The sequence below is a fragment of the Megascapheus bottae genome, chromosome 29 (genome assembly GCF_031878675.1).
Source record: "Megascapheus bottae isolate mThoBot1 chromosome 29, mThoBot2.hap1, whole genome shotgun sequence".
Taxonomy (NCBI): domain Eukaryota; kingdom Metazoa; phylum Chordata; class Mammalia; order Rodentia; family Geomyidae; genus Megascapheus; species Megascapheus bottae.
In genome coordinates, this window is record NC_143537.1 from 10,940,690 (window position 1) to 10,968,176 (window position 27,487).

A 27,487-nucleotide genomic window follows, 5' to 3' on the forward strand; every position below is an offset into this window, starting at 1 on the left:
TTGTAATATCCATGTCTGGGCCCGGAGTTTGGCCTAGTGGTTAAAATGCTTGCCTAGCATGCATGAAGACCCGGGTTCGATTCCTTGGTACCACATACATAGAAAAAAGCTGGAAGTGGTGCTGATGCTCAAGTGGTAGAGCTCTAGCCTTGAGAAAACCCAAGGACAGTGCTCAGGCCCTGAGCTCAAGCCCAGGACTGGCAAAAAAAAAATATCCATGTCTATCTACTTCACACCTGGGTAGGTAATAGTGGGTAGTAAAACTTAATGTCAAAAGGAATGAATAGTTTAAAATCCTAAACCCCCTGTATGCCCTAACTGAGCAAATTTTGGGCTGCTAGCAGTCACATTCAATCAGGAAAGAAATTTGTGGCCCTAGACAGTGTCCCTATTGATGTATATATAAGCCTACACAGAAAACTCAGACATTGTTAGGATCACAAGAAATCAAGTTCCCCAGTCAGGAAAGTTCTTTTACAAACCAGAGTGCTAAATGGGCTACGGTGCTGTTGCGCTGCCCCCCCCCCCCAAAAGAGGGTCTGTGCAGTTGCTAAAAGTAAGATGTTGTATGTAATTACCAACTTGGTGTAAAATATTGTTCCTAATGACATCTAATCCTGGCAACCCTTTGTTAAAGGAGGCTAAAGATACAGGTTCCTGGAAACTTAGTGACAGCACCCTTGAGTCAGCTTGAAGAAGTTACAAGAGATGGATCTTCACCCATCAACCCCCTTAATATGAAGGGACCAGAGTCATTTGCGGAGAATGAGGCAGAATAAATTAAAGAGGCATGGAAATACTGGTAATAAAAAATGTGTAAGTGTGAAGAATGGTTACAGGCTCAAGTTTTTCATACCTGTCTATTTTTAATTTCTTATTGTAATTCATAGAAGGATTATAGTATATTCAGACAGAAGGTACATTTCTTAACAATTATTGTTACCCCTTCTTGTGTTTTTTCCCCATTTCCCTTCCCCACCACCCCAGCCTAATTAAAAAAACAAACAAACTAACTTTATGGGCTGGGAGTTTGGCCTAGTAGTATAGTAAGATTGCTTGCCTAGCATGCATGAAGACCGGGGTCGATTCCTCGTTGCCACATACATAGAAAAAGCTGGAAGTGGTGCTGTGGCTCAAGTGGTAGTGTGCTAGCCTTGAGATAATTCCAAGGAGAGTGTTCAAGCCCTGAGTACAAGCCCTAGGACTGATTAAAAAAAATGTATCTGGTTAAAAAAATATCTGGTGAATTACTTTGGGACCTCTTTGTAATATTGTCTTAAAAGCAAAGGGGCAGCAGCCTGAAAAAGCAAAACAATCAGGCAAAAACAATCAGGAAAACATTGGGAGATTTCACTATACTTGGGCCTAAAGTTTCATGAACCAATGTGCAGACATTTGCAGGCGACCCAGCAGCAGGTGTGATGGTTCACTGGACAGACAGGACACTCCTCCCTGACTCCATCTAGAGGAAGGCTGCTTTGGACCTGCTGAACTAAGACTTTGGTTGTGGGGCATTCTTTCTGTGGTAAATGTACAAGAAAGAGGAAAGTTAGTGTAGAAAATTTTGGAAAAGAATTGAGGAAACAGAAAAAGGATTTCCTTTGGATAAGAAAGGACCAGAATGGTAAGGATTGTCTTAAAATGTTGGTTCAGTAGGGGAAAAAGAGAGGATAACAAATCCCAGAAAGTTTTGAATATGTAGCAAATGGTATGAGTATGTTTTAAGAATGAATCTTCCAAGTAAAAGTTGGTATGTAATTGAGCTAGCTAGCTATAATACAAACAGGGTCAGGATTGGTGCTCTGATGTGGAACTATTCTTTATGCCCACCTTGGGGGGGTTATACTTTGATGAATGTTTCCCAATTGTGAGGGCCTTATTTGGTGCAGAACTGGGAGGGGGTTGTATGCTCCTCCTAACCAAAGAATGCTGTTTGCCCAGGTCTGATGACAATTGCTCCCCCCCCCCAAGCTATGTGCTTTCTCTGATGTCCAGTAACAGCTCCAGGAGTCATTTGAAGGAGATCTTAGCTATTGCTTTAAGTTCTCCCCCAACTATCATGTCTTTGAAGAAGAATAGAGATGATATACTATGCTCTAAGAAACCCCTTTGAGGAAACTTTATACTAGTTAGCTGAAATAATTATTAAATGAATGTAAGTAGAACACAGCAGATGCTCAGGCACAATGCCCAAGCTTTGAGTTCAAACCACAGGACCAACAACAAAGGAAAGGCAGAAAACCCATAAACTACTGAATATTTCATAGCTGAGATTTAGGAGTCTCAGGGAAATTTATTGTTCGATTTTGAGAGCTCTAAATTGACACAAGGATTGGGCTGCTAGAAGTACTCTGATACACAGTTTTGTATTCTCTAGGCCCAAGCTCTGAGGCCAGTAACCAGCCTGTCATCAGAAGGGATCTCAGTCTGCAGAACCGATGTCAGGTAAGAATCCCAAGCGGCTGATTCAGAACCTGAGTCTACCATCCACATGTTCCTCCAGTGTGGATTGATGATTGGTTTGAGGTTCCTGAGTTTCTGTTGCCATTAGCCCTCATGACTCCAGATGCTAGAACCTGGCTCTTGAGGTTCCAAGAGCATGATGGATGATTCTGCAGACTAGGAAAGTTGGAAAGCTGTCTGTTTATCTGCTGACCCAGAGAGTCTGCTGTTCACTCAGGTGACTTTCTTCATTTGGCCAAAGTGTAAGATGAGCAGAGTAATAATCCTAATGAAATCCTGAAGTGTGTACCTACTTTGAGTCTTGTCATATTGCAACTGTATTTTTAGGTTTTGTGTTCTTTCTCCTGCTTCTAGCTTTTTAGTCTTAGCAATCCTTGCTTGGGTTCACACGTGTTGGTACGTGAACTTGTGTCTAGGGAATGTTCTATATGGTATATTGGAGTAGTATGTGCTTGTCCCATCCTTTTTTTTGCCAGTCCTGTGCCTTAAGCTGAGCACCTAAGCACTGTTCTAGGGCTTTCTCAAGGCTAGAACCCTACCACTTGAGCCAAAGCACCACTTGTGGCTTTTTTGTATGTGTGTCGTACCAAGGAATCAAACCAGGTCTTTGTGCATGCTAGGCAAGCACTCTACTGCTAGGCCAAACTCCCCACCCATCACTTTAAGTTTTAAAGTAAAAAAACCATTCTTAGGATGTATAAATCCCAATACTAATATGCAAACGTTGTTTTTTGAATGATTCATATTGCCTTTCCTAGCACACACAGCCTCCCTGACATCTTCAGTGTACATTTTCATTTTTTGTATATGTCAATGTAAAGTTCATGTTATTGTATATTAAGAATTTACACTCTATGTGATTATGTAAAGAAAAATTGAATTTTGGGTAATAGCATTTCCTGTGTAATAAACCACCCAACAGATACAAGCAAAAGCACATATGTGTTTTATTTATTGTATTATGTTTTAAGTATATTCATCTTGGTGTGTCCTTGGGTTGGTAATTTGTTAGTATTATTTAAGTAACATGTGAGACTGTAATCTTCTGCTTCTTTTTGGCTGAGCATGGTTGGTTGTGATTGAGTCAGTCCTGTGAGCATTATTTTATGATGGGTCTTTATTAGGCCCTGTATTTCCAGCAGCATGGCCAAGGTTCTTCATGTGACTGTTGATGAAAGTGAGCATCAGGAATGTCTAGGCCTGTGTTTGTGCCATGTTTACTGATGTCTCTTTGGCCAAAGCTTGTTAAGTAGCAAATTGTGAGGCATGGCACAAGGGTGGTCTGCATATCTGGATACTGGTAAATGTGCCATTTGACCACCTTTGCAGCAACATTATAACACAAGACATATGTACTGTATACATTTTTCCTGAAGAAATTTGGGTGCAAAAAGCTTACCATGCATGCTTTTCATGGATTTTGAATATGTAAATAAATGATGCAGAGAACAAATGTCCAATGAAATCCTAGGATCCTGTATATTACTAGAAAATTAGTTCAGGACTGGGAGTTTAGCCTACTGGTAGAGTGCTTGCGAAATAGGCAGGAAGAGTTTTTCAATTCCTCAGTACCATATACATAGGAAAAAAAGCTGAAAGTGGTGCTGTGGCTCAAGAAAGAAAGAAAGGAAAGGAAAATATCTAGTTTTAGTTATGATGCCATTTTCTTTTTTCTTTCTTTCTTTCTTTTTTTTTGCTTTTTTTGGATTATGAGGTTTGAAGTCTAGGCCTGGGTGCTGTCCCTGAGCTCTTCAGCTCAAGGCTACCATCCTACCCCTCCAGCCACTACCCCACTTCCCATTTTCTAGTGAATTATTGGAGGTAAGAATCTCATGTTCTTCAGTGCCCAGCCTGGCTTCAAACCTTCATTCTCAGATCTCAGCCTCCTGAGTAGCTAGGATTACAGGTGGGAGCTATGGCACCCAGCCCATGTATAATATTTTTTTTTGCCAGTCCTGGGTTTGAGCTCAGGGACTGAGCACTGTCCCTGGACTTTCTCAAGGCTAGAGCTCTACCACTTGAGCCTCAGCACCACTTCCGGCTTTTTTCTATGTATGTGGTACCGAGGAATCGAACCCGGCTCTTCATGCATGCTAGGCAATCACTTTAACCACTAGGCCAAACTCCCGGCCCCCCATGTATAATATTTTGACCGGGAAAATATGGGGCAAAAATCACACAGGCTCTTCTTTGACTACTTCATTTGCCTTCTCTCCCAGCTACACTTCCAGAATCTTGTGGTCATTGTCAACAGGAAGAAAAAATGAAATCTTCCCTGGTGAGTTGTTCCTTCTTTCTTTATTTTTGCCATCCTGGGGCTTAAAGTGAGGGCCTGGGCACTGTCCTTGAACTTCCTCAAGGTTAGCACTCTACTACTTGAGTCACAACATCATATCTGACTTTTTCTGTGTATTTGATAGGCAGACACTTCCTCCCCTCCTCTTTTCCTTTTCTCCTGTTTCTTCTCTCCACTCCTTTCTTGTCCCTCTTCTTTATTCTTTTCCCAGGCCCATTGTTCCCCTTATCTCACTTCTATTTTTCTTTTCACTTTATGTCTGAGAAGAGTACTTGCTTTGTTTTCCGCAATTGTTGTCTAACTTAAAAACATGTGATACGCCTGCCTCTGTCTCCATCATAACTTTCTTGTACTACTACTGGAGATTAAACTCACAGGCATCACAGTCAGCTTTTTCATTCACTGCTGGTACTATCATTTGAGCCATGACTCCAACTTGTTTATTAGCTGATTAGTTTGAGTTATCTACCCAGATTGGCTTCCTGGCCTCAGTCTCTTTAGTAGCTAGGGTAAGATAACAGTCCTGAACAAAAAGTACTTGTAATGTTTTGTTTTTCTTTTTTCCTTACCTGAATATTTAACAGTACACAAAGGTCCCTGAAATTCCTATCTCCTCTGAGCCATAGTTAACCAGGAAGTGGCACTGTGATTCATGTGATAGGGGGCTACCCTTCAGCTGAAGTGCTCAGGGACAGTGCTCAAATCCCACAACATACATTCCGTCTTAAAAAATTTTCTTGCTGGGCACAGAGGCTCGTGCCAGTAATCCTAGCTACTCAGGAGGGTGAGTTCTGAGGATTACAGTTCAAAGCCATCACAGGCACTAAAAATGTGAGACTCTTAATATTGAATTAGACACTTATCTCCAATTAATTACTAGAAAACAAGAAGTGGGACTGTGGCTCAAAGGTAGGACAGTAGCCTTGAGCTGAAGAGCTCAGGGGCAGTGCCCACGCCCACAGTTCAAGCCCCATTAGCCACCAAAAAAAATTCTACTATGTGTTTTTAGATCACATTCCTCTTTTTTACTGTCATTCTTGTGGTCATCATAGATCACATTTTTCTTTTGTTATCTTGAATATTCCTTATGTGTCTATCAGTTTACCTCCCTCTTTCCTTCAAGACCTTTTGAAATGCATATCTGTTAAATAAATATTTTCTTTCCCTGCCATTTGTATTCTGCATTGTAAGAAGTAGGAGATTTCACAGAAGTTCATGCTAGCAATTCCTTTTTATTAATCAGTATTGGTATTTATAACCACACTTCAATCTTTAGAAATCTAATAACAAAAATTGTTAACAGGATATTTCTGTTGTGGTAAATAACTCAAATTTTATAAGGACCAAATAAATCATTATCTACTTCTTTTTTATTGTTTGGGTAATGTTTGGGTTTATAGTTACATTCATCAGGTAGTGAGTGCATTGCTTCTTGAACCTTGATGGCCATTCTCCTGTTTTTGTCCCTTTTTTCCTCATTAAATAATTCTTTTTTACATTTGTTTTTGTGAATCATTAGTCATCAACTGGGCCTGGGTGCTGTCCCTGAGCTCTTCAGCTCAAGGTTACCATACTACCCAGGGAGCTACTGCCCTACTCCTTGGTCTTGGCATTGTCCCTGAGCTCTTCAGCTCAAGGCTCGGGCCCTACCCCCTGAGCCACAGTACCAGCCTCCTGAGTAGCTAGGATTAGAGGCATGAGCCTCCATGCCCAGCTTGGGAGTATGCTTTAATAGATCTGAATAGACTTTTCACTGAGGCAGGGTGTGAACATAACAGAAAAATTATTTATTATATATTATATTATATATATTATATTTTACTATAGAGGCAGATATTTCTACTATGATGTTTAGTTCTCCCATTAAATAAGTAACACAGCAAGACCCAAACATTTCATATTGAGACAGAAACATATGGAGAAGACTGAAATTCCAGAGTTGGTGTTTCATGACTCAGGGATAATTGATTTATAGGAATAAATTTGCCCTCACAGAAGCTGGTGTCATTTGATGATGTAGCTGTGAATTTCAGCTGGGAGGAGTGGAAAGACCTGGACGTTGCTCAGAGGACTCTGTATAGAGATGTAATGCTGGAGACCTACAGCAACCTGGTGTTCTTGGGTGAGCAAGAAGTCACATTAACTTTGAAGTTTAAATGCTTTGTATTTTAGTAGATATATGACTATTTGTTATTTATGTTTAAGATTCCATTCCATGTGAAAGTGTGATTTCTTTCTAAGATCATCTCCAATTAGATTATGAAACTCTACAGGAAATCAAAGGAACATTTTGATAAATCTATGTGTCACTAACAGACTTTCTTCCCAAAGTTGAGGTAATTACTGTGGGTGGATATTCACTATAGAATAGGACATACATCACTATTGTAAGAATGATTTGGAAACCCTTAATTTCAAGTATGTATTTATAATCCAAATGTGACACCTGGTACGGGGGTTCATACCTGTAATCCTAGCTATTCAAGAGGCTGAAATCTGAGGATTTTAGTTTGTAACCAGCAAGGATAGAAAGTCCCTATGAGGGCCGGGAGTTTGGCCTAGTGGTTAAAGTGCTTGCCTAGCATGCATGAAGACCCGGGTTCGATTCCTCGGTACCACATACATAGAAAAAAGCCAGAAGTGGTGCTGATGCTCAAGTGGTAGAGCTCTAGCCTTGAGAAAGTCCAAGGACAGTGCTCAGGCCCTGAGCTCAAGCCCAGGACTGGCAAAAAAAAAAAAAAAGAAAGTCCCCATGAGATGCTTATCTCCAGTTAACCACTCAAAAGCTAGAAATGAAAGTGGAACTCAAACTGATAGAATGTTAGGATTGAGCAAAAGAGCTGTTCTGGTTGTGGTCACAAAACCAGCAAAATAAATTCAAAGCTGGGAGAAAGTCAACCATGTGAGAAATGAGAAACGGGATTTAAAAGCAACTTTGTGAATAATCAATGGTTCTCCACTGTTTCTTATTAACAGGGCACTGTGTTTATAAACCTGAATTGATTGTCAAGCTGGAGCAAGATGAAGAACCATGGATAGGAGAAACTTCAGAGAAGAATTTCATAGGTGAGCTAATGTGTCCTGAACAGTGCTTTCTGTTACATCCACACTTCAGGTTCAGTTAGTAGCTTCAACTTGTGGTATATTCAGCAATAATATTACCTTTCCTGAGTCCTACATGTGGCAGAGAACTAGTTGATATTTTTTCTCAAGGACATAAAGTGAGCAATCTCTTTCTCTTTGTGGAAATTACTCTAAGGGAAAAAAACAAAATTAAAAGTGTAGAAAAAGATTCCTTTTTTTTTTTCGAAACTAGGGCTATCCAGGTTGATGAAATAAATACTCCACGGTGTTATTCTCTCATAAGTAAAGTAGCTTCTTGGTGGTAGGCAGAGATTGTGATCCAAACCAAAAGTTTTAGTCCCAAGAAGATGATTAACAAGGCGGTCAGTTGGAGTATCTCATCTTCCATGGATCTGACTGGAATGACAGAAAAGGAATTTTGATGAGAGTTCGTCTAAAATTAAGAGAAATGCATTTTGAAATTATGTAAGATTTTTAGTGAGAAGTTAGAACTGAAGAGATGTAGGTATCAATCCTTACTCTCAGGAACCATTCCTGCTTAGGTGAAAACCTAAGAAATGTCTAAACCACTCTAATGTTCTGTGGATATACAAAATACTGCTGTACCTCACCTGATGGTTGAGAAGGAAAGCATCGAGATATGTAGAAATAATTATAAGAAAATAAAACAAAGTAGGCCTGGAGTTTGGTCTAGTGGTAGAGTGCTTGTCTAGCATGCAGGAAGATCAAGTTCAGTTCCTCGGTACCTTATTCAAAGAAAAAGCCAGAAGTGGTGCTGTGGCTAAAGTAGTAGAGCTGTAGCCTTGATAAAGCCCAAAGACTCTCCTCAGGCCCTGAGTTCAAGCCCCAGGACTGGCAAAAATAATAAATAAAACAAACCAGCTATTCCCCAATGATAAATAAATCAACATCTGAAAAAAAACTCTAATAGTACTGAAGTCCTTAGCTTAAAACTCTAGTAATGTACAGTTGACTAGTCTGAGTAAAAAGGAAATATAAAAAAGAAGAAAAAACTGAATTACAGAAAAACTTTATATTTCATGGTAAAATATCAGTATTACTTCCTCAATTAATATATTAAGGAGAAAATCATACATTTCTCATATCAGTTCCCACTTTGACACTTCAAAATGTTTTACAGTTCAGATGAGAGAAAGTATCTCTAACTTTACAGAACCTTTGTATCTCATGCATATGTTTATATTTTTTTCTGTGACTTGTTTTAGATGTCCAGGAAATGGAGGATGTGACTAAGACATGCCTGGAAAGTCCACATGAAAGTGTGTGTGAAGTAGCAGTCACAAATTGTAACACCATTGAGGAAAGAGTAAAATTAGTAACAAGTTTTCATTGGAGTTCCAAACATCAACCAGAGCTAATTAGGAATAATGAAAACTCCTTAGAGATGAGGACTGAAGAGTTCATTGAGTGTCAGAATGTGCTTCTCTCTAGTAAGCCAGATGAGATGCATGCTGCATACAGGCCTGTGTTTGAAGAATCTGCCAGATCTTCAAAGCATTTGAGTGAAAAGTCTTATATGCCAATTAAGCTGCAGTATTTTCAGTATGGTGGAGAAGGCAAGGTATTAAACCCAGAGACTAAATTCTTGAGACCTAATTGGATTTGTATGGCAGAGTCCTCCAGTAGCCATGAAAAATGTAGAGAAGAGTATGATAAATCTACTGTTCTTGCCCAAGAAATAGTTCAGGGAGGGACAAACCCTTCTGAATGTACTATATGTGGAAAAACATACAGCTTAAAACCTGCAGTCACTACACATCAGAAGAAGCTCACAGGACAGAATTCTTGTACATGTACTAAATGTGAGCAATCATTCAGTAAGGAAGGACACTTTACAAGACCTCAGAGCACATATCCCAAGAAGTTCGCCGAGTATAGCAAATGTGCAAAATCTGTCTCTCAGAAGTCAGACTCGACTTTTCAACCTCAGATGCCCACAGAAGAGAAAGTCCGTGAATATGAGGAATGTAGGAAATATTCCAGTCAGAAGGTTGCTCTCAGTAGGGATCAGAGAATAGAAAGAGGAGAGAAACCTCATGAGTGTGACAAATGTGGGAAGGTTTTCAGACAGAAGTCATACCTTGCTTTGCATCAGAGAACACACACAGGAGAGAAACTTTATATGAATGTAACAAAAGTAGGAAGTCTTTTCACTCAGAAGAAAGACCTTTGTGTTCATCAAAGTACACACACAGGAGAGAAACCTTATGAATGTAGTAAATGCTGGAAGTCTGTGACCAGTAAGTTACAAAATCAGAGAATGCACACAGGAGAGAAACCTTATGAATGTAACGAATGTGGAATGTCTTTCAGGCAAAAGTCAAGCTTTAATGTTCATCAGAGAATACACACAGGAGAAAGACCTTATGAATGTAACATATGTGGAAAGTCTTTCAGGCAAAAGTCATGCTTCCGTGTTCATCATAGAACACACACAGGAGAGAGACCCTATGAATGTAACAAATGTGGAAAGTCTTTCAGGCAAAACTCATGCTTTCGTATTCATCAGAGAACACACACCGGAGAGAAACCTTATGAATGTAACATATGTGGAAAATCTTACATGCATAAGTCAACCTTACGTGTTCATCAGCGAACACACACAGGAGAGAGACCTTATGAATGTAACCAATGTGGAAAATCTTTCATGAAAAAGGGAAGCTTTCGGGTTCATCAGAGAACACACACAGGAGAGAGACCTTATGAATGTAACGAATGTGGAAAGTCTTTCATGAGAAGGTCAATCCTTAAGGTTCATCAGAAAACACACACAGGAGAGAAACCTTATGAATGTAACAAGTGTGGTAAATCTTTCACGCAGAAGACAAACTTTAATGTTCATCAGAGAATACACACAAGAGAGAAACTTTATGAATGCACCACGTGTAGAAAATCTTTTACCCAGAAGACCCACCTTCACAGGCATCAAAGGATACACAGGGGAGAAACCTTATGAATGTGACAAATGTAGAAAGTCTTTCCCCTTTAAGTCAAACCTTCATGTTCGTCAGAGAGCACACAGGACAGAAACCTTATGAATGTAACAATGTGAAAGTCTTTGGCTCATAAGTCAGACCTTCATTTCATAAGAGAACATACAGGAGAGAAACTTTATAAATGGAGAAAATGTGGAGTCTTTTCCACAAAACGCACACCTTATGAATGTGATGAATGTGGTAAGTTTTTCACTTAGACACCTTGGTGTCCATCAAAGAACACACACCAGAGAGAAACCTTATCAATGTAACAATTATGGAAAATCACCCAGAAACCTTACTTTGTTGTCCAGCAGAGAACACACATAGGAGAGAAATTGTATAAATGCGAAAACTGTAGAAAGACCTTGAAAGAAGTGTATAAAACACACAAAGGACAGAAACCTTAATATTGCAACTGTAAAATGTATCATCTACAATGCATACCTCAGTGTTCATCTGAGAAGTGATTAACATAGAAAAAAGAAATAATGTGCAATGACTTTTATTCGAAATTCAGTACCCAGTGCATTTGAAAACATACAGAGGAGAGGAACTCTTGGTATGATATATGGGGAAAAATAAGAAGTCACTCTTCAACAGGTATCAGAGATCTGAACACATGAGAGAATCACTGTAAATGTAAACATTAGGGGGAGTCTTCCCACCAGAAGTGTATCTTCAGCAATCATTGGAACACCTGCATAGGAAAGAATCCCAGTTCATGAAAACCTTTGTCAGAAACCTCAGTGAATGATACGGAGATAGGCTTCACAGCACAGGTAAACTGGATATGTTGGAAAACCATTTTTTACCCTTGATCATTCACTGAGCCAACATTTCTTGCCCTCTTATTACCTGGAGTTGGGATGATGTACCTAGTTATTATTCAAAGGATTTGGACACGAGTTATGAGCATTAATTTCTTCTAGGCTTGACAAGTAATTAAAAGCTGTTGTGCCTTTTGTGCTGAAGAATGGTTTGTCAAAGTGATTTTATAGACTCTTCTGAGAAATAAAGAGACGTATCCCTTTGATACTGGAGTCATGTCATCTCCAGGGTGGTTTGGAAAGTGATTAGAAAAGACTCATGGTGGGCCGGAATTTGGCCTACTGGTAGAGTGCTTGCCTAGCATTCATGAACACTCAGGTGTGATTCCTTGGTACCACTTACATAGAAAAATGCCGGAGGTTGTTTTTTGATTGTGTCTTTGCTTTAATATTTTAAGCTTTCTGACATCTCCACTGTAGTTATCTTCAAATTTAGCTTTTATCTGAAACTTTTTGTGTGTGTCATGGGCCTTGAATACTGGGCCTAGGCACTGTCTTGGAGCTCTTCATCTCAACACTGTCACCCTACTGCTTGAGCCAAGCCCCACTTCCCGTTTTCTAGTGATAAATTATAGATAGGAATCTGTTCGTCTTTAGTGCCCAGGCTGGCTTTGAACTTTGATCCTTAGATCTCAGCCTCCTGAGTAGCTAGGATTATAGGCATGAGGCTATAACCTTAATACTGCTGTTTCATTTTTTGGAAACAACAACTTCTTCCTTGTAAGTCTCAACCTTTCACTGAGATTATTTTCATTTCCCTATTATACCAATTTCAGTGATTCCTCAGACTGAGGTGATGTCTGTCTCTTTAATTCTGAGTTTCTACCATTCTGATAATTTTGTTTGCATCCCTTACATCATTTAAGTTTATATTGTTCTCCTTATTTTTTACATTTACTTGTTTACATAATATTTCTATGTACTTATACAAAGTAGTTGCCATTCAAACTAGCAGTTTATAAATACATTAGGCCTTGCTCATTGTTGCCCATTTGAACATTCTCACCTATCCCTCACAACCCCACTTTGCTCACTTTTTGTAATTTTATAGGCTGTGCTTTTAAAGTTTTACTACTTTTCCCCCTCCTCTTTCTTCATGCCACCTGCTTCCCCTTGATTGCTCCCTTCTCCTTAAAGTGCCTATTTTCTGGTGTTTCTTTTTTTCTTTTTTTTTGCCAGTCCTGGGCTTGAGCTCAGGGCCTGAACACTGTCCTTGGACTTTCTCAAGGCTAGAGCTCTACCACTTGAGCCTCAGCACCATTTCTGGCTTTTTTCTATGTATGTGGTACCGAGGAATCGAACCCGGGTCTTCATGCATGCTAGGCAAGCACTTTAACCACTAGGCCAAACTCCCGGCCCTCTGGTGTTTCTTTTTACTGATTTTGATTTAACTGTTCTAAGAAAATGTAGTATGATCTTTCAAAACTCAGAATTTTCATGTTTTAGTGTATTCTGTGCTGATTCATTGTTTTTCCTTATTCTACCTTTGATTGAAAATAAAATCAATATTTCCCTTTCAGAAGCCAAATTTATCTGCTGACTAAATGCTTTTGCCCAAGCCAAACACAGCCCCATGTCCTCTTATTTCTGTTTTTAAGAAGCTTTAATTTCATTTGTAGGAAGTTTTAATTTCAATGTAAAATCCTCCTATTTAGTGTTCTAATGTAACCATGGTGAACAAAAATCTCTGTAGAGGCAGAACTGGAAATAACCTTTTCCTCATTATATCTTTTCCTCACTATCTTCAGATGGATGCCATTACTCTTGAACATTGTATGTGTTCTCAACACATTCCTAGGCTTAGGAAATATTTAAGTGCGGAAAAAGTTTAGATTTTCTTGCTTGTGTTTGTTTGTTTCAGAAGGTGGTCCTGGTTCCATTTTCCTAGTGGAAAAGATGAATGAAGATGTGCTGAACAGGTTCTGAGATGCAAGGGAAAAGTTTGACAATTTCATTTTGTCCCTGGAAGCAACAGTGTCCATTTGGTGGACTGTAGTTATGTGAATGGGGTTTGGGAAGTGTCTCTATAAGTCTGTCTGTGGAGTTATTGTCTACATGCCTATGAAAGTGTCGCTCTCCATACACATTTTAGTACCTGTGCATTGCAATGCCGATATATAGTTTGAAAAATGGTCCATTACCAAGGTACTCTGAATGTAGTTCATACTCTTCTCCCCAACCTAAAACTAATGGTTAAGTGGATTCTCATTCCTAACATGAGTATGATGCAAAGAAAGATGGTCCACACTTTGATACTGATTTTCTCTTTTTTTCCCAGTCCTAGGGCTTTATCTCAGGGGCCTGAGCATCGTCTTTGGTCTTTCATCAAGGCTAGGGCTCTACTACTTGAGCCAGACTGACTTGTATATATGTGGTACCAAGAAATCAAAGCCTGGTCTTTGTGCATGCTAGGCAAGCACTCTACCATTAGGCCAAACTCCCAGCCTCTTATTATTGATTTAGAGGCCTAGTATGAGCCCAGTGTTGATTGCGTGAGCTAATGATTTATATTATTTTGTCATACAACACCTAATAACCATGTTAGGATGTTCCAGCTCCTAAGCTTAATCTTCTACTATAGCTGAGAGTGCTGTCTGTCATTTGATTTGGTTGCAGTGGTCACATCCTCAATGGAACACATAGGAGTAGACTTTTCCAGTGGTTAAGATCACATTTATAGACTATGTCAGGTTATCTCCAAGGTTTGAATGTGATGCAGCATAGAATGGAACAGTGAATAAGAACATGAGCCATTGCTCTTAGTGGAGTTAATTTATATTATTTAACTATTTTGAAAAGCTTTGCAAATGACTCAGTATAACATTGATGCTAGGTTTGATCAGATCACAAATATCCCAAGGTCAGGAAAATCTTGGGGATCAGCTGGGTGTGGTGACTCACGCCTGTAGCCCTAGCTACTCAGGAGGCTGAGATCTCAGGATCAAGGTTCACATCTACTCTGTGCACTAAAGAACAAGAATATGAGGCTCTTATCTCAAATTAACTTCTAGAAAATAGGAAGGTAGGCTGAAGCTCAAGGAGTAGGACATCAGCCTTGAGCTGAAGAGCTCAGAGACAGTCCCCAGACCTAGAGTTCATGACACACACACATACACATACACACAAATAAAAAAACCCTTGGGGGCGGGGGGCCGGGGTTTGGCCTACTAGTTAAAGTGCTTGCCTAGCATGCATGAAGACCCGGGTTTGATTCCTCGGTACCACATACATAGAAAAAAGCCGGAAGTGGTGCTGAGGCTCAAGTGGTAGAGCTCTAGCCTTGAGAAAGTCCAAGGACAGTGCTCAGGCCCTGAGCTCAAGCCCAGGACTGGCAAAAAAAAAAACCCTTGGGGATCAAAACTCCTGGACATATCTGTTAGTGAACTTCTATTTCTTCTTCATGAAAACCTCCAAGAAAAAAAAAATGCACTCTTGGAATTTAATGTTACCTGGAGTCAGTGGCTCTATCAACACTCATCCCTTTGTCTACAAAATCAAAGCAGGAAAGGACCAAATCCTATGTCATTAGTGAATATTTGCAAATAGTAGCATTTCAGTATTGTTACATCATCTGTAGTTAGAAATTGTCTTTTAAAAATAATTAGGAGACTGGGCAGTGGCTCAATCTGTAATCCTAGCTACTCAGGAGACTGAACTTTGAGTATCATTGCCATCCAAAGCCAGCCCACGCACTGGAAAACCTTAAGACTCTTATCTCCAGTTAACCAGTAGAATATAGGAACTGGTGCTGTTGCTCCAGGGGTAGGGTGCTAACCTTGAGCTGAAGAGATCAGGGACAGCACCCAGCCCCAGAGTTCAAGCCCCGAGACCAACAAAAACAAAAAAAATAATTGGGAATTCAAAAGAGAATAACCTAAAATAAAACGATGCCCACTCTCTCCACTCTTTAACATAGCATTAGAATTCCTACCCAGTGCAATAAGGCAAGAAGCAAGCATAAAGGGGATCCAACTAGGGAAAAGTGAAACTTTTCCTGTTTGCAGATGACATGATTCTGTATTTAAAGAACCCTATAGACTCCATTTGCAAGCTGCTTGCGCTGATTCAAACCTTTGGCAAAGTAGCAGGGTATAAAATTAACCTTCAAAAATCAACCACCTTCCTATATACCAACAAGGAGAGGAACGAGGCAACAATCAGGAAAGCACCTCCTTTTGCAGTATCCTCAAAGGAAATAAAGTACCTAGGAATTAACTAAGAATGTAAAGGACTTTTTTTTGCCAGTCCTGGGCTTGAACAAGGGCCTGAGCACTGTCCTTGGGTTTTCCTCAAGGCTAGTGCTGTACCACTTGAGCCACAGCACCACTTCTGGCTTTTCTATGTATGTGGTACTGAGGAATTGAATCTGGGTCTTCGTGCTTGCTAGGCAAGCATTCTACCGCTAGACCAAACTACCAGCCCCATAAAGGACCTTTTTGATGAAAACTTTAAAACCCTGAAAAAGGAAATTAAAGCAGAACTGAGGAAATTGAAAAACCTCCCATGCTCCTGGATTGGAAGAATCAACATTGTGAAAATGGCAATCTTGCCAAGGGCTATCTACAAATTCAACGCAATATGCATCAATATCCCAATGTCATTCTTTAAAGAAATAGAAGAGGCAATTCAAAATTTTATATGGAATAATAAAAGGCCCCATATAGCAAAAACAATTCTTAGCAGAAAGAACAGTGCAGGAGAAATTCCAATACCAAACTTTAGACTCTTATAGAGCTATAATGACTAAAACAGCTTGGTACTGGCACAAAAACAGGCCTGAAGACCAATGGAATGAACTGAAGACCCAGATATTAACCCACAGACCTATGGCCACCTAATTTTTGAGAAGGGAGCAAAAAAATAGAATGAAAGAAAGACAGCCTCTTCAACAAGTGGATCCTTCTTTGTCACCCTGCACAAGGATTAACTCCAAATAGACCAAAGACCTCGAGGTAAAAGCCAACACACTGAAAACTTTACAAGACCGAATAGGAGATACACTAGGTCTCCTTGGCACAGGTCGAAACTTTCTTAATAAGGACCAAGAAACAACAAATCAGAGAAGTCTGGATAAGTGGGACTACATTAAACTTCAGAGCTTCTGTATGGCAAAGGACATAGCTAGCAAATTAACTAGAAAGCCTACAGAGTGGGAGAAGATCTTCACTATCCATACAATGGACAAAGGCCTCATATCTAAAATATATCAACAACTCAAAAAATTGAGTCACTCCAAAAGTAATCTCCAAAGAAACAACCATCCCATTAAAAGATGAGCCAAAGACTTAAAGAGAGTCTCCTCTGAAGAAGAAATAAAAAAGGCCTATAGACACATGAAGAAATGCTCGACATCTCTGGCCATAAAAGAAATGCAAATCAGGGGCCGGGACTTTGGCCTAGTGGTAGAGTGCTTGCCTAGCATGCACGAAGACCCGGGTTCAATTCCTCGGTACCCCACATACATAGCAAAAAGCTGGAAGTGGTGCTGAGGCTTAAGTGGTAGAGTTCTAGCCTTGAGAAAAATCCAAGGACAGTGCTCAAGCCCTGAGCCCAAGCCCAGGACTGGCAAAAAAAAATGCAAATCAAAACAACTGTAAGGGGGCCAGGAGTTTGGCCTAGTGGTTAAAGTGCTTGCCTAGCATGCACGAAGACCCGGGTTCAATTCTTTGGTACCACATACTTGGAAAAAGCCAGAAGTGGTGCTGAGGCTCAAGTGGTGGAGTTCTAGCCTTGAGAAAAATCCAAGGTCAGTGCTCCTGCCCTGAGCTTTAGCAAAAAAAAAAAAAAAAACAACTGTAAGATTCCACCTCACTCCAGTTAGACGGCCATGGTCAAAAAATCTAATAACAGATGCTGGAGGATATGTGGCCAGGAGGGATCACTACTACACTGTTGGTGGGAGTGCAAACTCATTCAACCACTATGGAAAGCATTATGGTGATTCCTCAAAAGACTAAACATAGAACTCCCCTATGACCCAGCAATTCCACTACTTGGCATTTACCCAATCATCCAGAAACAAGGACTTACTAAATCCACTAGCACAACGATGTTCATTGCAGCACTATTTACCATAGCAAACATATGGAACCAACCCAGATGCCCCTCAGTTGATGAGTGGATCAACAAGATACACAATGGAATTCTATGCTGCAGTCATAAAGAACAAGATTGCCCCATTTGTAAGGAAATGTAAAGACTTAGAAAAAATCCAAAAAATATAGACTCCAATGCCACTGAATTTCAAATCCAATGAACTACGTAAGTTCCTTTTGTTGAAGAGGAAGATACTTGTGTCACTGAGCTTTACTTACATAGAAATGTGATTAGAGAAGGGTGCCAGTGGCTCACACCAGTATTTTTAGCTCCTTACGAGGCTCAGATCTGCAGATTATCAAACCAAAACAGTTGCCATGAAACTCAAACTCCCATTAACCATTCAAAAATGGAAGCAGAATTGTGACTCAAGTGCTAGAGTTGTAGCTTTGAATATGGAGATATTTGGGGAAAGCACCCAGGCCCTGAGTTCAAGGCCCACAACTGACCAAAAAAAAAAAAGAAATGTAATTAGAAAATGGTATTTCCCATATCCTGGGTTTGTTATGGCTATGCAATACGTAGAATTTGTTGAGCATAGGTGAATAGGTGAATAGGGATTTTTCCATGCCAGCAAATCATTTATGATGCTGTGGAGCAGGCACTAGATATCCTCTTGTTCAGTGTAGAATTGAATGTAAATTTGGTCATGTTCATTAGAGGAGCAGCTCTGGTGCCAGACTGATGAGTCAAATACTGTTCGGAAAAGTGGTTTCATGAAGTTGATTCAGTTTCCTACATGTGAGTTTGCCATTCTAATTCCTGTCAGGAAATCTCTCAGGCTCAGAAAAGGATTCAAACTCCGTTAAACCATACTGTATCTATTTAGATTTTTATCAAAGGGAAATTAAGCCAGACAATGGTGGTTTGTGCCTATAATCTTCACTGCCACATAGACTAAGACCTGAAGATCATGATTCCAGGCCAGGCCAGGCAGGAAATTAGCTGAGATTTCTCTCCAGTTAAGCATTGATAAATGGAGATGTAGAGATATGGCTTAAGCATCAGAGTATCATCCCTAAAGAAAAAAGCCAAGGGAGAGCAAGCGGCCCTGAGTTCAATCCAGAGTCCTGACACAAAAAAATGTAACAATAAGATTGTTTTACCACTGAGAAAGCAGACCTTTGCTCATCAATAAGTGATTCCAGATTGCTTGTGAGAGAAAGCCACTGTCCCTGAGCTCGTCAGCTACCTTGGAGACAAGCCTCATTTTCCATTTTCTAGAGGTTAATTGGAGATAAGAATGTCAGGTCCTTCTGTGCCAGAGCTGGCTTTGGACTTCGATCCTCAAATCTCAGCCTCCAGAGTTGTTAGGATTACAGGCATGAGCCAGCGGTGCCTGACTAGAGAGCTAATGCTTTTGTTCTTCCTTCATAGAGGTGACCTGCTGCTGCTGCTATGTGGTGATGGAAATAGACTCTCTGTAGCACATGCACAGAAGGGCAGAATCGTTCCAGAATTGTGTTCATTTTATGTCCTTGCAAATTGAAGATGACAATCAGCTGCTACTTTCTACATCAATGGCTAGAGATGTAGGAAGTGGTTTGTTTCAGTAAGCATCATACAACAGTGATTTCTAATTTGAGTGAGACTAAAGGGTCAGTCATTCTCCTTTTTCTATTCCAGAACTCCTTCCTATTAGTGATCAGTAGTAAAAATGTCAGGCATGCACTGGAAAGGGAATCTCCTCTGAATATAATATACTCTGCATTTTAGACAACACCCATTTAATTTTTATTTTTCTGTTGTGTTGAGGCTAACATCCTTATTCAGTTTTTGAATGAACCACCAGTGCTATACTAGAGTGAAAAAATTGACAGAATTAAAAGGCTAGGTTGACAGAATTAAAAGGCTAGGTACTCATTTCTCAAGTATAAAACAGTGAATTTATTGCTCCTCCTGGGAAATAAATTTGCTCCAAGGTACCTTTTTTTTTTAATACTGAAAGATGTTTGCTCCAATACCTACTGTAAGTGTTATACATCATCTTTACCCACTCTTTGATCCCATACATTTGGAATAGTGATGTATTTTTCCTATTTCTCTGCTTTGATTTTACATTTATCCTGCCCTTATTCTTGAATCATTTCTGGTCAACCCTGACTTCCCTTGATGGGTTTTCAGACAACCTGGCTTTCTCTCATTTGTATAGGCTGTCTTCACCATAGGTGATGAGGGCGTTAAGATCTGTGTATGGAATACTCTCTCCATAAGAAACAACTGTGATGTCAAATCTTTTTGCAAAGTGTCATGTCCCAAGTTACACTGCAAGGATGCTTGCATTTAAGCTATTTTATTTTTTCAAATACTTAATCACTTTAAGTTTATCTGCTTTCTTAACTCTGGGAAATGAAAAGTTAAAATGTAGAGTTTTTCTTGGTGAAGTTTGAAAATAGGAAACTAAAGGCACCCATTGTCCCAAAGATCAACATTTAAACTTATTAAAACTTTGTTAATGTGTTTTAACTTATTAAAACTTTGTTTTAATTGTTGGTAATTAGAGCCAAGCATAGTAGCTCTCACAAGTATTCCTAGTTACTTCAGTTACTAAGAAGCCAGGGGCAGTTTCTCACACCTGCAATCCTAGTTACTCAGGAGGCTGAGATTTGAGGATCCGGGTCCCAAGCCAGACTGAGCACTGAAGTCCGTGAAACTCTTATCTCCAGTTAATCACTAGAAAAAGGGAAGTGGAGCCATCTGTCCAGGGATAGGGTGGTAGCTGTGAGCTGAAAAGCTCATGGACAATGCCCAGGCCCAGTCAAATCCCATGTCCCACAAAAAAAAAAAAAGATACTGAGAAACTGAGGATTCGGCAAAATGTTCACAATACTGCATTGCAATCAATAGGTGAACCCAGTGCATTGTGCTTCTTAGCTCAGCTACTTAGGAAGTGTAAAAAGAAACATTGTGGTCCAAGCTGACCTTGTCATAAACATGAACTCTAGTATAAAAATGAATAAAACATAAAGCAGGATGTGTAGTTCAACTGGTAGAGCACCTGCCTAGCAAAGTGATGTCTTGAGTATAAACACTAGGATAGATAGGAGGGGGAATTGGAGAAAAGAAATGGAGGAGTTATGATATAATCACCTACTGGAATTATGTGAAGTATTAAGCAAAGGGGTTACACGTGTTTTATATGAAAAGAGAATGACTTACCAAAAGGCAAACTATAAAATATGGAATTCAGATTAAAATACATGTATAACTTGTTTTTCTCTAAACATGCCTGTTTAATTCAAAAGCAGTTAATGATTTCAAATGAAATAATACAAGAGTGGTTAGAAATGAATCATTGTTTTCTCATTGGTTTTTTTTGCCACATTCCTCACAAATTTCAAAGAACTCTTTTTGACCCTATTTATTATTTGTTTATTTAATCTTCTCACTTTCACATGAAAGAAATGTTCAACATCTCTACCGATAAAGTAAATGAAAAACAAAACAATACTGAGATTCAAAATTAAAATTAAAAAGAAAACAAGCCCAACCCTAAAAACATAAATTCTTTGCTAACAGTTACGCAAAAAAGGCTCAGGATCATGGTTTCAAATTCAATGTTTTGTAGACAGCAAGTGTTTGCAAAGTAGAAAATTTGCTCCAGCGTCTCCTTTCTTTCTTTCTTTCTTTCTTTCTTTCTTTCTTTCTTTCTTTCTTTCTTTTTTTTTTGGTTGTATTTCTGGACACCCTCACCTCATGGAACTGTCACGAGTTAGAATTTCTTTCTGATGTGACCATTTTCAGTGTGTGTGTGTGTGTGTGTGTGTGTGTGTGTGTGTGTGTGTACAGGAACTGGTACCTGAATTCAGGTTCTGGATATTAAACTCAAAAAAATGTGTTTTTTTCTTTTCTGTTTTTTTTTCATCATGTCAGTCATGGGGCTTGAACTCAGCAAATTCCAGATATACCCTCCTTTCTCAGAAACTGGAACCATTGTGGCTAGGAATGTGGCTTAGTGGTAAAGTGCTTGCCTTGTGTGCATGAAGCCCTGGGTTCAATTTTTCAGTACTGCATGAAAAGAAAATGCCAGCAATGACACTGTGGCTCACATGATAGAGGGCCAGCTTTAAGGAAAAGAAGTTGAGCTGGGTGCGGTGGCTCAAGCCTGTAGTCCTAGCTACTCAGGAGGCTGTGATCTGCATATCACGGTTCAAAGCCAGCCTGGACACTAAAGACCAGTGAATAATCTGCAATTAATCACTAGGAAATGGGAAGTGGGGCTGTGGCTCAAGGGGTAGGGTGGTAGCCTTGAACTGAAGAGCTCAGGGTCAACGTCCAGGCCTAGAGTTCAAGCCCCATGACCTACAAAATAAATAAATAAATAAATTAATTAATTAAATGATTGGTTACTGTTCATGCTGGTTTTTGGTTCAGTAATTCCTTTGCTCAGTTCAGGAACACAATACATTCTACTATCTGACTAATGGCATGTAGAGAGTGAGAGAGAGAGAGAGAGAGAGAGAGAGAGAGAGAGAGAGAGAGAGAGAGAGAGAGAGAGAGAGAGAGAGAGAGAGAGAGAGAGAGAGAGAGAGAGAGAAGATGGGGGGAAGGAAGGAAGGAAGGAAGGAAGGAAGGAAGGAAGGAAGGAAGGAAGGAAGGAAGGAAAGACATGCCAGAGGTGGAGCTGTGGCTCTAGTGTTACAATATTAGCCTTGAGCACAAAATCTCAGGGACCATGCACAGATCATGAGTTCAAGCCCCAAGACCTGCTCGCGCACGCGTACACTGTTTTATGTAATAATGCTTGAACCTAGCAAGGTGCCACGCTAATCCCTGGATTTCACACCGGGCTATAGGAACTGGGCTAGCTCACCTCAGGGCTGAGCTGCAGGAGGAGCGGCGCCGTGTGCGCATGCGCGGGCCCAGCCTTGGACCGGAAGTGAGAGCTGCGCATGTGCGGGATTGCGCAGAGAGCCAGGACCCGCCAGCTCCGCCCTGGGGAGGGAAACGGGGCTCAGCGGCCATGCTGGCAACGTGCCTGGCCTTGGGGCTGGGCTGCTCTCATCTGCTGTTCCAGGGGCGGTCATGGGGCTGGAACGGAGGACGTTGGCGCTCTCCACAGCTGGCTGGGCACCCACGGTGACGCCGTGGTCCCCGGGCCAGGTTGGCGTCGCCCCTCGGGCCTCCATGGCTCCAGTCCGCGCGGCCCGCGCAGCGCTGCCCCGAGGACGCCCCGGGGGGCGCTGACCATCCCGGCCTCCGAAGGCCTGGAGAGGCCGAGGCAGTAGGTGCGCGGAATTCCATCCCAGTGACCTGTGGCAGAGAGGAAGGAGAGCAGAACTTCACATCTGCCATGCCAGCTGCTGTTTGCAGCCTAAAGACCAAAACAGCAAGTGCTGGGAAGGAGAGAGGGAGGGAAGGAGGGAGAGAGGTGAGGAGCTCCTCTCCGAAGTGGTAACACTACCTTGGAGTTTCTCCTTGTGAACCTGTGGATATTGTGGTTAAGATGTGAATTTGGTAACTAGAAAGCATGGCTGCTCACTCATTAATAAGTTAATACTCTGATTCTGTCTGGAAGCTTCAGTAGCAGCTTAATTAGACTTAAAGTCTGTCTTCCGTTTAAAGTGATGAGAATATTGGTGGGACCTATGTACAAGATCTCTGGCTTCGTATTTTCTCACCATCCGTGTGCCCCTAGGTCAGGTGATGGGACTTAGGAAAGCCTCAGAAGCAGAGATGAAAGAACATGCACTTCATCTGATAACATGGCTGACTGATTTCTCAGGTTTGCTTTCAAAAAATGTGTTAATAGGCTGGGAGTTTGGCCTAGTGGTAGAGGGCTTGCCTAGCATGCATGAAGTCCCAGGTTTGATTTCCTTGGTACCACATACATAGAAAAATCCAGAAATGGTGCTGTGGCTCACGTGGCAAAGTGCTAGCCTTGAGGAAAATGCCCAAGACAGTGCACAGGCCCTGAGTTCAAGCCCCAGGACTGGCAAAAAAAAAAGTGTTAATATAGTTTTATTTTCATTAAAGTGTTGTATAGAGAGGTTACCATTTTACATTTCAGGAGCTATGTAACTTCTGTTTTGGACAATGCCACTCCTTTGCTTTCTCCCAGTTCATGCTTTTTTGTTTGGTTCTATTTTTGTGCCTGTAGTCCAGTTGAACTCAAGGCTTGGTCCCTGAGTTTTTGTACTTAAGACTACTCTGTCACCTGAGAGGCCCGGGTGGCTCATGCCTGCCATTCAGGAAGGAAAGTCTGTGAGATTCTTTACTCCAATGACCCCACCACATATAAAGCAAGAAGCTGTAGTGGTAAAGCCTCAGTCGAGTATGAAACCTAAGGGGCTCCACCCAGCACCAAAGTCCATCCCTAATACTCCCGAGCACATAGCGCAACAACATTACTAGGTGAAACTAATTCGTTGTGTTGCAAAAAAAAAAAAGTTACAATGCTTTCTTAACCTCTTACCCCAAATGTACCTTGCCTATTTTGAGATATCCCTATGTAAATTTTGGGGTCAAAGTGCTTACTTCATTTTTCAGTAATACTCCTAATGCTTGGTTTGTTTTTGTTTTTGTTTTGAGCTAAGTGGTTGTGATTGACATCAGGAAGAAAGGATAAATTGCTTGCAGGCTTCAAGGCTACAGTGATGAGCTCCACTCTATAACCTGGGGTGCCCTTACTAGTGAAGATTGCTTCTCGATAAACTGAAAGATTCAGGTGGAGATGATTGAAGGGAGATATCCTAATCTAGACTGAAAAACAAAATGGGTGCGATCATATTTAAAATGGAATCATATTTAAAACTTCATGTTTCATGGATCATAGAGATAGCAAACTTTTAGAAATCTGTGCAAACTAACATTTCTTTGAGAAGTTAACATTTAATGTAAATTAGAAACAGAAGTGCCATCTCTCCCATAAAATAACCCAAACCCCACAATGGCAAAATTAAGGCAGCAATTCCAGAAACAAAGAACTGCTACTTCATCACTGGAAGCAAAGACCATACCATTTAAATGTTGAATTGCTCTCAAGGCCACAGTGGTGTAAATATTCGTGTGTGATAGACTCTATATCAATATAGCAGAATTGCTTGCTTTTCTTTCTGTCTTGTTTCAACAGTATATAATATTGGTTCTTTACTTGCCTGTCAGGAAAGTTCCTGTCTAGGTTAGTTAAACCTGGAGCCTGAGCACCTGGCTTATGTGGTAGTTTCTGATCCATGCCAGGAGAAGGCAAGGACCCCCTCTTTTTTCAGCATTGAGAGCCAGGTATGTCTTATTAAGACAGGAATACTGAAGCTTAGCAAAGATTTATTCAGACCTGGAAAAGGTATATAAAGTTAGAGCTGCTTGTGTACAGATAAAGAGTAAATAGTATATATTCAGCATGGAGTAGATGTTTATATGTAGATGCTCACTATTCAAATTATGCGAAGAGGTTGGTGGCATGGCTTCATCAGTGGAGTGCTTCCAGTGAACAAAAGTGTCAGGTACTGATGAGCCTAGATAATGTTCTGAAAAAGTGTTGCATGTGGCAGAGTCAGTTTCCTATCAGCAAACCTCTAAGACTCAGGAAAATTTTCAAGCCCTCAGTTTAACCATACTGCTGCCATTTTCATGTTTATGAAAGGGATGGTTTGGGCCAGGAGTTTGGCCTAGTGGTTAAAGTGCTTGCCTAGCATGCATGAAGACCCGGTTCGATTCCTTGGTACCACATACATAGAAAAAAGCTGGAAGTGGTGCTGAGGCTCAAGTGGTAGAGCTCTAGCCTTGAGAAAGTCCAAGGACAGTGCTCAGGCCCTGAGCTCAAGCCCAGGACTGGCAAAAAAAAAAGGGATGGTTATAGTTGCCTATAATCCTAGCTGCTTAGTAGCCTGGGATGTGAGGATCATGGTTCCAGGCCAGTTAAGATAGGAAAGTCCATGGGACATGTCTCCCATTAAACAGTGATAAAGGCACACTCAAAACATTAGTAAAGATAAATCTTGTGGTAAGTACTAGGAAAAATTATAGTTCAGTGAGATCTTGGAGCATATTTATTTCCAAGGAGATCTAATGAATTTGGTGCCATAGAATTTAGAAACTAGAAATTAGTCCTCCCATTTCCCAGCATTCAGTGGTTTTTCCACTCTGGTATAAGTGTAGCTTTTGTCTGTTATCCTAGATACTGGAAAAACTAAGATATGGAAGATTATAATTTAAGGCCAGCTCAGACAGAAAGTTCATACTACTATATCTCTCTCAGTAGCTGAGCACAGTATTTTTGCTTTTTATCCCAGCTTACTCAGTATGGGGAGAAGGATTGTTGTCCAGTCTGGTGTACTTACAAACATTGAACTCTTCAAAAGATGACTGAAGCAAAAAGGGCTGAGGATATGGCTCAACTGGTAGAGTGCCTGCCTAGGATGCATGAGGTCCTGAGTTTGAGTTCTGGGACTGACGGAGAAGCAGGAAAGGACAGAAAGAAGGAAGGGAGGGATATTACCACATATGATGTAAGATATTAAAGATGTTTGAAGTGTTTTACATGGAAAGATATTGATGAAGTATTAAAAATGTACATTATAAAATCTGGAATCCAGGTTAGATCATATGCCTAACTTTTGTTTTTTCCACTTTTTTATGCCAGTCCTGGGCCTTGAACTCAGGGCCTGAGCACTGTCCTTGGGTTTTCTCAAGGATAGAGCTCTACCACTTGAGCCACAGCACCACTTCCAGCCTGGGATGGCTTTGAAGGGTGATCTTCAGATCTCAAACTCTTGATTATCTAGGATTATAGACATGAGCCACCCCATCCAGCTACAAGTTTATTTTTTAACTTTTAAAAAATTAAACTGGGGATAATAAAGGAAGGTGTGATATTGTTCCAAAGGGAAATATAGACATTACCAGGAGTATGAATAGGTAATCCCTCTTTACAACACCTTAATAATAGTAAAATTACACATCAAATTCTTTGTCTGGCCCTTAAAAGCCACCAAAAATACACTATTAGTTGTTTGTTTGTTTAAGTCAGTTATGAGGCTTGAAGTCTGAGCCTGGGTGCTGTCTCTGAGCTCTTCAGCTCAAGGCTACCGCACTGCCCCTTAAGCCCCAGTGCCACTTCTGGTTTTCTATTGGTTAACTGAAGGTAAGAGTCTCCAGGAGTTTAGTGCCTTGATGGGTTTTGAACTGAGATCCTCTGATCTCAGCCTCCTGAGTACTAGGATTACAGGCCTGAGCCACCATGCCCAGCTTGCTTTTGTTTTTATCAAAGATTTTGCTCCTTTATGGATCTGAATGACACATTATAAGCTTGATGCTTGGTGGCTTACACCTATTATCCTAGCAACTAAGGAGATTGAGTTCAAAGAGAACCTACATAGGAAAGTTTGTGAGTTTGGAGGCAAGGGCTGGGCCTTTTGTACTTTTTGACCCAGTCAGCACTGTCCTTCATTTTCATGGTTCTCAAAAAATGTATGTTGGTCTGGCATTTGGTGGCTCACACCGTAATCCTAGCTACTCCCCAGGCTGGGTTCTGAGTATTACTGTTCAAAGCGAGCCCTAGTAGGATAGTTTGCAAGGCTGTAATCACCAATTTAGGCAATGAAAAGCTGGAGGTGGGGAAGGAGCTCAAGTGATAGAATGCCAGCCTTGAGTGAAAAAGCCAAGTAAAAGCACGAAGAACTAATAATGTCCAGCCCCAACACTAGCAAAACAACCATGTTTAAAAAAACAAACACTATGAAAAACCTGTTCCTGCTCTCTGTTAATAATCTAATATTTTATTT

At 40.5% G+C, this 27,487-nt stretch overlaps 1 protein-coding gene across 1 annotated transcript; it reads left to right on the plus strand.

The window, feature by feature from the left end:
* Positions 1-2,375: 2,375 nt before the first annotated feature.
* Positions 2,376-10,912, plus strand: LOC150044735 (uncharacterized). Its single transcript, XM_090320917.1, has 5 exons — positions 2,376-2,445; positions 4,683-4,741; positions 6,755-6,881; positions 7,736-7,825; positions 9,070-10,912. The coding sequence occupies exons 1-5, from the start codon at positions 2,439-2,441 to the stop codon at positions 10,818-10,820; spliced, it is 2,034 nt and encodes a 677-aa protein (XP_090177043.1). The 5' UTR covers positions 2,376-2,438; the 3' UTR covers positions 10,821-10,912.
* Positions 10,913-27,487: the final 16,575 nt, after the last annotated feature.

Bases quoted from the DNA above. Each gene is read 5' to 3' on its own strand.
- LOC150044735 (XM_090320917.1), top strand. The intron at 6,882-7,735 runs GTGAGCAAGAAG...TCTTATTAACAG, and splicing joins CAGCAACCTGGTGTTCTTGG to GGCACTGTGTTTATAAACCT. The intron at 7,826-9,069 runs GTGAGCTAATGT...GACTTGTTTTAG, and splicing joins TTCAGAGAAGAATTTCATAG to ATGTCCAGGAAATGGAGGAT.